This window comes from Silurus aristotelis (assembly GCF_946808225.1).
Source record: "Silurus aristotelis genome assembly, chromosome: 8".
Lineage (NCBI taxonomy): Eukaryota > Metazoa > Chordata > Actinopteri > Siluriformes > Siluridae > Silurus > Silurus aristotelis.
Window position 1 is genome coordinate 7,003,381 of NC_139581.1, and position 11,226 is coordinate 7,014,606.

The following is an 11,226-nucleotide window of genomic DNA, read 5'->3' on the forward strand; positions in this document are numbered from 1 at the left end:
TTATAATTGACTATTATGATGAACTGTAACTAAGGTGGCCCTCCAGGAATCTTGTGACTAATTTTAGGGTTAAGAATAGAAACATAATATATATGTTAAACCAATGAGAAGGTTCCAACTGAATTATATAAAGAGCCATTTGAGAACGCCTTACACAGACTGTTTTGGATAGATGTGTACTATGGTCGTTTCTGTTTCTTGGACACTGAGTAACTTATTGATGCTCACACTTTAGATGACTCACAGAGAAAGCAAAGAACACAAGAGGATGGATGGATTGAAATAACTTACAATTGTGACTTGAAATAGCTTACATTTGTAGACTCTTGTGAAGTATTATGATATAAAAAAATAACTTACTGTACTATACTGTGTTCACTACTAAAGAGAAAAGCAGGCCATGGATCAAAATATTTCCCGTAAAAAAATTGATCAATTTGTTCTTACAGGATTTGACACTTTAGAAAAACCAGTGATTGTTGGTTGTGTCCTACTTGTTGCATATATTCTTACAATGCTTGCAAACCTGGCAAACATATGCTTCATTGTTATTGATAAACAGCTACATCAACCAATGTATCTCTTCATCTGCAATTTAGCAATTGTGGACATGCTCTACTGTACATGTTCATGTCCAACTATGATAGGTATTCTAATAGTTGGCTATAAAACAATAACTTATATATCATGCATCTTTCAAATGTATGGCTTTAGTTTATGTTTTGTGATGGAGGTCTTTACTATTTCAGTTATGGCTTTTGACCGATTAATTGCCATAATCAAGCCACTGCACTACCATGCAATTCTAACAAATGTCCGCTCCATTATTCTGACATTTTTAATATGGATATTTGGTTTTGTTGCAATATCGATTGTTCCTGTTACTGTGATTCCTTTACCATTATGCTCCTCAACTGTAAAGTATGTTTTCTGTGATTACGCAGCTGTTGTCAGAACCAGTTGTATAGATCCAACCCCCTATTTTGAATTAATATCAAGTTTCACCTTTATCCTGATGTTTGGAACATTCAGTTTTATTTGTTTATCTTATTTAAAGATAGTTATTGTTGTTGTCAAAATGACCTTAAAAGGTAGCAAGACAAAAGTGTTTCATACTTGTCTAAGTCATTTAATTGTAATAATTTGCTATTATGGACCTATATTTATTCTAGCAGTCATAACCAGGATTGGGTTAGCCTTATCACTTGAGGAAAGGAATGGCCTAAGAATTGGGTCAATTATTGGTCCTGCTTTAGTAAATCCTTTTGTATATTGTTTTAGAACTAAAGAAATTAGGAATAAAATATTAAGATTTGTGTCAAAAGTTGAACCAACTGAATAAAGCATTTTATTTTTTTTTCCTTTTTTATGTATTAAGTTTGGAAATTTTTATTTTATTTTTTTAAATTTGCAGCACCCTTTGACTGACAGTTTCCGGAACATGAAATAGAATGAATTATAATGTGGATGATACTCCATGCCTTCTTTGCTAACACCAATGTCTAATCTGATTAATAATTTTTTTAACATTTGTTTTCTCTGCACATGCTCAAAAAGATTTTGTTTAAGTTAAAAAAAAACCCATTATGTTAAGAGATGCTCTCCAGTAGGAAAACATATAATACCTAATGCAAAGCACATAAAAAAAAAAAATAAAAATAAAAAAAAAAATAAATGGATATTGCATAAAATAAATATTTTAAAACTGAATGAATAATTGGATGCAGACACATGCTTTGTTCAGAGTCTACTATTTTTTACTATGCCATTTAAATAAAAGCTTTTTGCAGTCTTAATTTAAAGTGTGGATTGTAATAGGTTTATTTTCATAAATATTGTTTATAACTTTATATACACCAAGAACTGTTTGTGATATTTTGTTTCATAGTTGGTTTAAGAAACTATTGCCAGAAAATCTGGAAGGGAAATGAATGGATAAATGAATAGATAAATGAATAAATATTTTAATCGGCATTCGCAATTCCCTCCCCTAGAGCAGATAAATACAGTCTTTCTCACTTTCTCACAGAGAAACATACATGACCATAAGAAAATGAACACTGGCAATCACACTGATTTGTTCTGTCAGGTGAATAACCAAGAGTAATTTCAGTCTCACTTGAGGTGTGAATTGTGGGCATGGCTTACTTGCTTATATTGAAGGCGCTCCGCTACATAGCGGTTGTAGGTAGCCCCCCTAAAGGCCAGTAATGCTTAGTGTTTATTTAGAATTTCTTATATTTTTACTTTTTTTTTTTTAAATACATTGATCTTAAATTGGGAGATCAGTCATGTGCCTTAAACCCATCTCTGTAGTCATCTCTTACAGACACAGACGTTCCCATCCACAGAACAGAGGTCACATTGCCAGTAACCTCATCTACCCTCCTCTGTTGTTTCAATCTCAAACAGTGGTGGTAGGTGGGCTCTGGAATTGCCAGTCTACTGTAAGGAAAGCTGACTTTATCACAGCCTTGGCTTCCCACTACACCTTTGATTTTCTGGCACTTACTGAGACCTGTATATCCCCACAGAACACTGCTACACCAGCTGTTCTGTCTTCTGCCTATGCTTTCTCTCACTCACCAAGAGAAACCAGTAGAGGTGGTGGTATCTGTCCTAACCTTCACTCCATCTCTCCCTCCTCTGTAGCTTCCTGTACTTGTTCATCTCTTGCTGACCATTACTCATTTTCCTCTCTACCCATAGACGTTGCTACTGACTCTCATCTCTTTCCTCAACCATGAACTTCCTTTGCCCCTTGACTACAAAACCCAAGAAGACTTATTATCCCACACCCTGGCTGTCAGAAGTTTTGTGCAGCAATCGACAAGAACTCAGATCAGTAGAGAGGAGGTGGAAAAAATTACAACTCGATGTAGACCTCGCATCTTAACACGCACTCCTGACCAAATTTTTTCCGGATGTGACTTCTGCTAAAACCTTCTACAAGAAAAAGCTCAAGGCCTCTGCACAAGATCCTCGTAAGTTACACAACATCTTCTCTTCACTATTCAACCCCCCTTAAAGAAAACTGCTCTGAACCCATCAGACATCAACAACTAAAGACTGGTATCACTTCTCTCCTTTCTTTCTAAATCTCTGGAACCCACAGAGACGGCCCTTTTGGCTGTGTCAGAGAAACTGCGTGCTGCTCAATCAGCCAAGCTGTCATCTTTATTTATCTTCCTGGACCTTTCAGCAGCATTGACACAGTCAATCACAAGACTCTCTTGTTTACCCTCAAGAGTCTTGGTATCCACGGAACAGCATGGGAATGGTTTGCTTCCTACCTTGAAGTTCGCTCATACCAGGTAACATGGAGGGGATCCACATCTGCCCCGCGCAGACTCACCACTGGTGTCCCACAAGGCTAGGTACTCGGCCCCCTCCTTTTCTCCCTCTATACCCACTCCATTGGTGAAGTCATATCCTCAAATGGGGTTTCTTATCACTGCTATCCAGATGACACTCAACTAATCTTTTCTTTCCCTCCATCAGATACCACAGCTTCCGTTCAGATCTCGGCAAACTTGACAGACATATCTTCATGGATAAATGCTTATCAAATAAAACTCAACCCCAGCAAAACAGAACTGCTGGACATCCCAGGTGATTCATCTCCAGGTCTCCAAGATCTCCAAATAACTCATTACTCTCTGCTCTCCCCTTCAGCCACTGCTCGTATCCTCGGGGTAACTATGGACAATGAACTGTCCCTCTTCCCACATGTCGCTAATGTGAGCCACGAGTGAGTTCCTGTCGATTTCTTCTCTACAACATCTAAAGGATTCGACCATTTCTGTCCACACAGGCTGCCCAGGTGCTTATTCAGTCTCTTGTCATCTCAAGACTCAACTACTGCAACTCACAACTGGCAGGTCTTCTCCTGAACGCTATTCGTCCACTGCAAATGATCCAAAATGCAGCTGCACGGCTTGTGTTCAATCTGCCCAAGTTATCCCACACTACCCCACTGCTGCGTTCCCTTCATTGGCTTCCAGTAGCTGCACGTATCATATTCAAAACACTGATGCGTGCCTACAAGGCCAAAAATGGACCAGCGCCATCTTACCTCAGAGACCTCATCACATCTCGCACTGCACCATGTCTGAGATCCTCCAGCACTGCTCGACTGGTACCACCTTCTCTCAGAATGAGAAGTAAGTATACTTTAAGGCTCCGAGGCACCAAGATGGTGGAATGAACTTCCCCTAGATGTCCGTACAGTGGAGTCCCTGGCTATATAAGCGACAATTGAAGACCTACCTCTTCCTGAAACACTTAAATTAGCATTTTCCAAATTTTCTTTGTAGAATTAAAGTTATATTTATATTAAGTTTGTAATCTTGCATACCAGTGTAGATTTATTCATTGCTAGAGACTAAAAGCACTTTTGTATGTCGCTCTGGATTAGGGCGTCTGCTAAATGCCACAAATGTAAATGTAAATGAGGTGAGAGCACTAGACATGCCACTCATGCCCAGCGAAAAGTGTTTCGGCATAATGCTGCAAATGTAAATGTAAATGAGGTGAGAGCGCTGGACACGCCACTAATGTTTTTTTTTTTTAATTAACCTTCATTAATTTGTAAATAATTCATTAATATAATAGAAATAACACTAAAATACGGTGTCTGAATGCTTTTGAGATGTATTGTATATTAAGCTCTTGTCTAGGTACAGTGTGGGTGGGTAATTATTTTGGCATATTTATTTTTATAACTTAATAGTCAATTATAATTCAGGGTCATGATGCTATCCAGAGAATTGGTGTCCATAATTATAATTTAAAAAAGTAACGTGTCTTTAAAGTGGATATATGAAATTATTTTATGATGAATTGTAATTAAGGTAGCATTGCGGAAATCTTGCGACCAATTTTAGATTGGATCATAGGGTTAAGAATAGAAACATAATATATATGTTAAACCAATGAGAAGGTTCCAACTGAATTATATAAAGAGCCATTTGAAGAGCCTTACACAGTCTGTTTTGGATAGATGTGTACTATGGTCATTTCTGTTTCTGTTTCCTGGACACTGAGAGACTTCTTGATGCTCACACTTTAGATGACTCACAGAGAAAGCAAGGAACACAAGAGGATGGATGGATTGAAATAACTTACAATTGTGACTTGATATAGCTTACATTTGTAGACTCTTGTGAAGTATTATAATATTAAAAATAGCTTGTATACCGTGTTAATTAGTAAAGAGTACAGCAGGCCATGGATCAAAATATTTCCCGTAAAAAAATTTATCAATTTGTTCTTACAGGATTCGACACTTTAGAAAAACCAGTGATTGTTGGTTGTGTCATACTTACTGCATATATTGTTGCAATGCTTGCAAACTTGGCAAACATATGCTTCATTGTTGTTGATAAACGCCTACACCAGCCAATGTATCTCTTCATCTGCAATTTAGCAATTGTGGACATGCTCTACTGTACATGTTCATGTCCAACTATGATAGGCATTCTAATATTTGGCTATAAAACAATAACTTATATATCATGTATCTTTCAAATGTATGGCTTTAGTTTATGTTTCGTGATGGAGGTGTTTATTATTTCAGTTATGGCTTTTGACCGATTAATTGCCATAATCAAGCCACTGCACTACCATGCAATTCTAACAAATGTTCGCTCCATTATTCTGACATTTTTAATGTGGATGTTGGGTTTTGTTGCAATATCGATTGTTCCTGTTACTGTGATTCCTTTACCATTATGCTACTCAACTGTAAAGTATGTTTTCTGTGATTATGCATCTGTTGTCAGAACCAGTTGTGTAGATCCAACCCCCTATTTTGATTTAATATCAAGTTTCACCTTTATCCTGATGTTTGGAACGTTCACTTTCATTTGTTTAACTTATTTTAAAATAGTTATTGTTGTTGTCAAAATGACCCTAAAAGGTAGCAAGACAAAAGTGTTTCATACTTGTCTAAGTCATTTAATTGTAATAATCTGCTATTATGGACCAACATTTATTCTGTTAGTCCTGACCAGGCTTGGGGTAGTTTTATCACTTGAGGAACGGAACGGTTTGAGAGTTGGAACAATCCTTGGACCTGCTTTAGTAAATCCCTTCATATATTCTTTGAGAACTAAAGAGATTAGAAATAAAATAATACAATTTGTGACAAAAGTTGGACCAACTGAATAAAGCATTTTTTGGACTTTGCAGCACACTTGGTTGACTGAGGGATTTTTGCACAATTTCTGTATAAGGGCAGACCCAGAAACTGCTTGTGAGATTTTGTTTTACAGTTGTTTTATGAAACTATTTAAACAAAGTCTGAAAGGAAAATGAATGGATAAATGAATGAATATATTTTTTTGTGGAATCACCATTCTCTCTCCTAGAACAGATAAATACTGTCTTTCTCACTTTCATACATACATAACCATAAGTAAATGGACACCAGCAATCACATTCATATGTTCTTTTTGAACATATAATTCCAAAGTTGCTATCATAACCTGAGTATTTTGGGAAAGCTTCCCATTAGATTGTGATTATTCAGTTAAAGAAAACAAAAGTTAGATTAGACAGTGATGTTAGGAGAGAAGGCCTGGAGCATTGGCCACAGTGTAATTAATTCCAAATAGTTCAGTGTGGTGACTGAGGGATTTTTGCACAATATCTGTGTTCTGTGGACATACTCATTACAAAACAAATATGTGCTCTAAGTTTAGAGGTGGTTTCTAGTAGGGAAACATATAATATAGAAAGATTTGGTGCACATTTTATTTCAAATCAAAAATCAAATAAAATTTTATTCATCACATACACATACATACAGGGTACGACATGCAGTGAAATCCTTTATACGACGGTCCGGCAAGAGGGGAATAGGGTGGGGAGAAAGAAAAAAAAAGCAGATAAATAAAGTATAAAAACTGTATAAAATAAAATATAAGGTATAAAGGATAATTAAAGATAGGTATGTAAACAAAGAGAAAAATGTATATACAAAGAAAATCCTTATGGCAGTAGACAGTGAAACAGTAAACAATGTGTACCAAAGTGTAAACAATAAACAATTTTAGTGGTGGGTTGTCCATAAAGTGTCCGTGTGCAGTATGGTGTGGTGTAAAGTGTCTATAAAGTGTCCGTGTGCAGTATGGTGTGGTGTAAGGGTCCGTAAGTGTCCGTGTGCAGTATAGAGTGACCATAAAGTGTCCGTGTGCAGAATGGTGTGGTATAAAATAAATAAATATAAAGTGCACTTTGCTGTGCAAGTCCAGAGTTTAAAGTGACGTGGTGCGAGAGGTGAGGTATGTACAGAGAAGTGTGATGATGGAGAGAGTGGACCAGCTTTTAGATCCTGGGTGTTTCCTGGTTTAAACACCGAATGGCCTGTGGGAAGAAGCTCCTCCTCATTCTCTCTGTGTTCGCTTTCAGGGAGCGGAAGCGTTTCCCTGAACGCAACAAAGAGAAGAGTCCATTGTTGGGATGGCTGAGGTCCTTCACAATCTTCCTGGCTCTGGTCCGGCACCATGTGCTGTAGATGTCCTGCAGGTCAGGGAGCTTGGTGGGCTCGTCTGTCCTGCATGGTGCTGTTCCCAAACCAGGAAGTGATGCTTCAGAACGCTCTCAATGGTGCAGGTGTAGAAAGTCTTAAGCACCTGAGAGGGTAGTTTAAAGTCCCTTAAGCGTCTCAGATGGTACAGACGCTGCCGGGCCTTCTTCAACAGGGTGTTAATGTGACAGGACCAAGACAGATCCTGTGTGATGTGAACACCCAAGTATCGGAAACTGTCCACTCTTTCCACTGGAGTCCCGCAGATGTTTAGTGGTTGGTATGACCAGTCCCGCTTTGTGCTGAAGTCCACGATCAACTCCTTAGTTTTGCTGACGTTCAGGAGAAGGTTGTTCTCCTGGCACCATCTCTTCAGGTTTTTAACCTCCTGTAGGTAGTCCGTCTCGCCGTTGTTGTTGATCAGGCCCACCACAACAGTGTCGTCAGCAAACTTGATGATGGTGGTGGAGTTGGATGTGGCCACACAGTCATATGTGTACAGCGAGTACAGCAGGGGGCTCAGAACACAAGCCTGGGGAGCTCCAGTGCTGAGGGTGAGGGTGGATGAGGTGTGTTTTCCCACCCGTTCGGCTTGTAGTCTGTCTGTCAGGAAGTTAGAGATCCATTGACACAGCGGCTGGCTGAGTCCCAGGACCTCCAACTTAGAGGTGAGTGTGGAGGGAATTATGGTGTTAAACGCTAAACTGTAGTCCACGAACAACATCTTTGCATAATTCCCGTTTCTTTGGTCCAGGTGGCTCATCGTGGTGTGGAGGAGATGAGCAATGGCATACTCAGTAGAGCGGTTCTGACGGTATGCAAACTGTAATGGGTCCAGTGTGTCTGGTAGTGATGCAGTGATGAAGTCTCTGACCAGTCTCTCGAAGCACTTCATCACTACTGAGGTCAAAGCTACAGGGCGGTAGTCATTGAGGCAGGCGGGCTGGGGTTTCTTCGGGACAGGAACAATGGTGGACTGTTTAAAACATGAGGGGACAACAGATTGTTCCAGTGAGAGGTTGAATATCTCAGTGAACACCGGTGCTAGCTGGTCAGCGCAGGCTTTTAGAACCCGACCTGTGATGCCATCTGGTCCTGCTGCCTTTCTGGTATTCACTCTCTTGAATGCCCTCCTCACGTCATGCTCTGAGATGGTGAATGTGTTTACCTCTCCGGCTCTCTCGGCGTGCACGCTGGTTGTGCCGCTAGCGCCGCTAGCGTGGTTAGCTGCAGCCTCGAAACGAGCGTAAAAGGTGTTTAGCTCGTCTGCCAGAGAAGCGTCCGCATTCACCAATCTAGAAGATGGTGTTTTATAGTCCGTTATTGTCCTTAGTCCCTGCCACAGGCTCCTGGAGCCACCATTTGAAACTGTGACTCTAGTTTCCTCCTGTAGCACCGCTTTGCATCCTTCACCGCTCTGCGAACACTGTAAGACGCAGCCTTGTACTCTTCCATGTCCCTGGTGGTGAGCCCCGTGTTGTAGGCAGCGGAGCGGGATCTCAGAGCTTCGCGGATGGTTTTATCCACCCACGGCTTCTGGTTGGGAAACGTTCTGATGGTGGTTTTCTGCACCGTATCATCCGCTAGTTTTCCGGATGAATCCCACAACCCCTTCTGTAAACATGTTGACGTCATCATAGCTGCGCCAGAACATGTCCCAGTCTGCGTCATCCAAAGCGTCCTGCAGAGCGGCCACCGATTGGTCAGTCTAACGCGCGACCTCCCTCTGAACCGGAGCTTCCTGTTTCAGCCTTTGTTTGTAAACAGGCATGAGGAAGATGGCGGCATGGTCCGATTTCCCAAACGGTGGACGTGGTTGTGACTTGTAGCTGTTCTTGAATGTTGTATAGCAGTGGCCCAGTGTTCTCTCGCCCCTGGTGGGGCAGGTGATGTGCTGGTGAAAGTTCGGGAGTGCGCGCTTGAGGTTGGCACTGTTGAAATCTCCGACCACAATGAGCGCAGCATCCCGATGCTGTATGCGTTAGTGACTCATGTAAGTCCCATACTGCAGTGTCCATGTCCGCTTGAGGTGGAATATAAACGGCACTGACTATGACCGAACTGAATTCCCGAGGTAGATAAAAGGGCCGACATTTGATGGTCAGTATTTCCAGGTTTGGTGTGCAGGAGCATGAAAGAGGAACAATGCTGGCGCTGTCACACCAGTGGTTGTTCACCATCAGACAGACTCCACCTCCTCTTGACTTCCCCGACTCCAGTGTTCTGTCCATGCGGTAAACCGAGAAAAACTCGGCCAGCTGGATGGCGTGGTCCGGTACCGCTGGGTTCGGCCATGTCTCGGTGAAGCAGAGAAGGTTGCAGTCCCGAATGTCTCTCTGGAATTTGACCCTTGCCCTGAGGTCGTCGAGCTTGTTCTCCAGTGACTGGACGTTGGCTAACAGGATACTAGGTAAGGGAGCGCGGTTTGCGCGTGCCCTCAGCTTGTTCCTGACGCCGGCTTGTTTCCCTCGCGGACGCCGGTACGGGTCGCGTCCTTTGTTCTCCCTCAGGATCTCGCTCGGCCAGCATGAGTCTGGGTTTAAAAACGGCGAAAAGTGAGTGCATTGTACACCAATAGATATAAGAGTGTCTCTGTCATATCTAATGATGTCTATTTTGTGTAGATGGAAGTGTAACTACTTAAATAAAAGAACAAAATAAACAAAAACATAGAAAGCGTAGCCGGAGCAGTCGTGACGGCAGCCGACCTCACCGGCGCCATCTTGGAAAGATCACTTTAGATAAAACTATATATTACACTACTTCTACTATGCTTTTCTGTTATCGTGTAGCCATTTAAATAAAGGCTATTTGCAATCTAAATTAAAAGTGTGCTTTATAATATGTTTATTTTCTTAAAGTTTTTTTTTAATAACTATATGCATAAAAAACGTATAGAACAAACAAAAGTTAAATTACACAGTTTTCAGGTTCTCTGCTTGCATTGCGTTTTTCTATTTAACTCATATTTTGTTTAAGGTCTATATGATGCCAGTTCATAAAAACAAACAAACAAACAAACAAACATATAAATAAAGGATTAAATCAGTGCCTTGTTATGTTTCAATACTTGTATTTCATTACATTAGTTTCATTAGATTAGATCTTTTGACAAAGCTTTAAATCAATTTGATACCTTAGGAGCAATTTCTTAATACCAATTATCAATCCTTGCCAGCAGCCATAGTCCCTCTGGGTAATGAGAAAGACAGTTCAGGTGATTTTGGTATCTCTCATCTAGTTAAGGCTCAGGGCAGACCCAGGAACCGCATATAGTTTTCCTAGCCATATCTCACAAGCTTAAATCTCAATCTTGGCTGAGGAAAGCTGTCTCATACAGCATGTGATTTATCTCTCATGCTAGAGACCTCACTCACTCTACCAAGACATTCCAAACACTGTTGAGAAAATTTCATGCCTTAAAAATTTTAAGGAAAATAAATGAAAAATTAATTAATATGTATTTCCATAGGCAATCGCCATCTTTTCCACTAGAGAAGATAAAAACTGTTGTTCTCCCTTTTTCAGAAAGAGACATAAATGTTAATAAATACATGGACACCTGGCTATCACATAGATATCTGTTAATTAAGTATTCTATGCCAGTTAAACAATAACATCCACAAAGCTTTCCATTAGATTTTAAAGCAAGGCTTTAGGGATATGTACTTATTCAGCTACAAACACATTAATGA

General features: G+C 40.3%; 2 protein-coding genes across 2 annotated transcripts; both read left to right on the forward strand.

The window, feature by feature from the left end:
- Positions 1-400: 400 nt before the first annotated feature.
- LOC310730542 (olfactory receptor 6F1-like) lies at positions 401-1,342 on the forward strand (the record flags this gene model as incomplete). Its single annotated transcript, XM_083549561.1, has 1 exon — positions 401-1,342. One exon carries the CDS (start codon positions 401-403, stop codon positions 1,340-1,342), a length of 942 nt encoding a protein of 313 aa, XP_083405687.1.
- Positions 1,343-5,343: 4,001 nt separating this feature from the next.
- LOC310730543 (olfactory receptor 6F1-like) lies at positions 5,344-6,171 on the forward strand (the record flags this gene model as incomplete). Its single annotated transcript, XM_083549562.1, has 1 exon — positions 5,344-6,171. One exon carries the CDS (start codon positions 5,344-5,346, stop codon positions 6,169-6,171), a length of 828 nt encoding a protein of 275 aa, XP_083405688.1.
- Between the last annotated feature and the right edge of the window lie 5,055 nt (positions 6,172-11,226).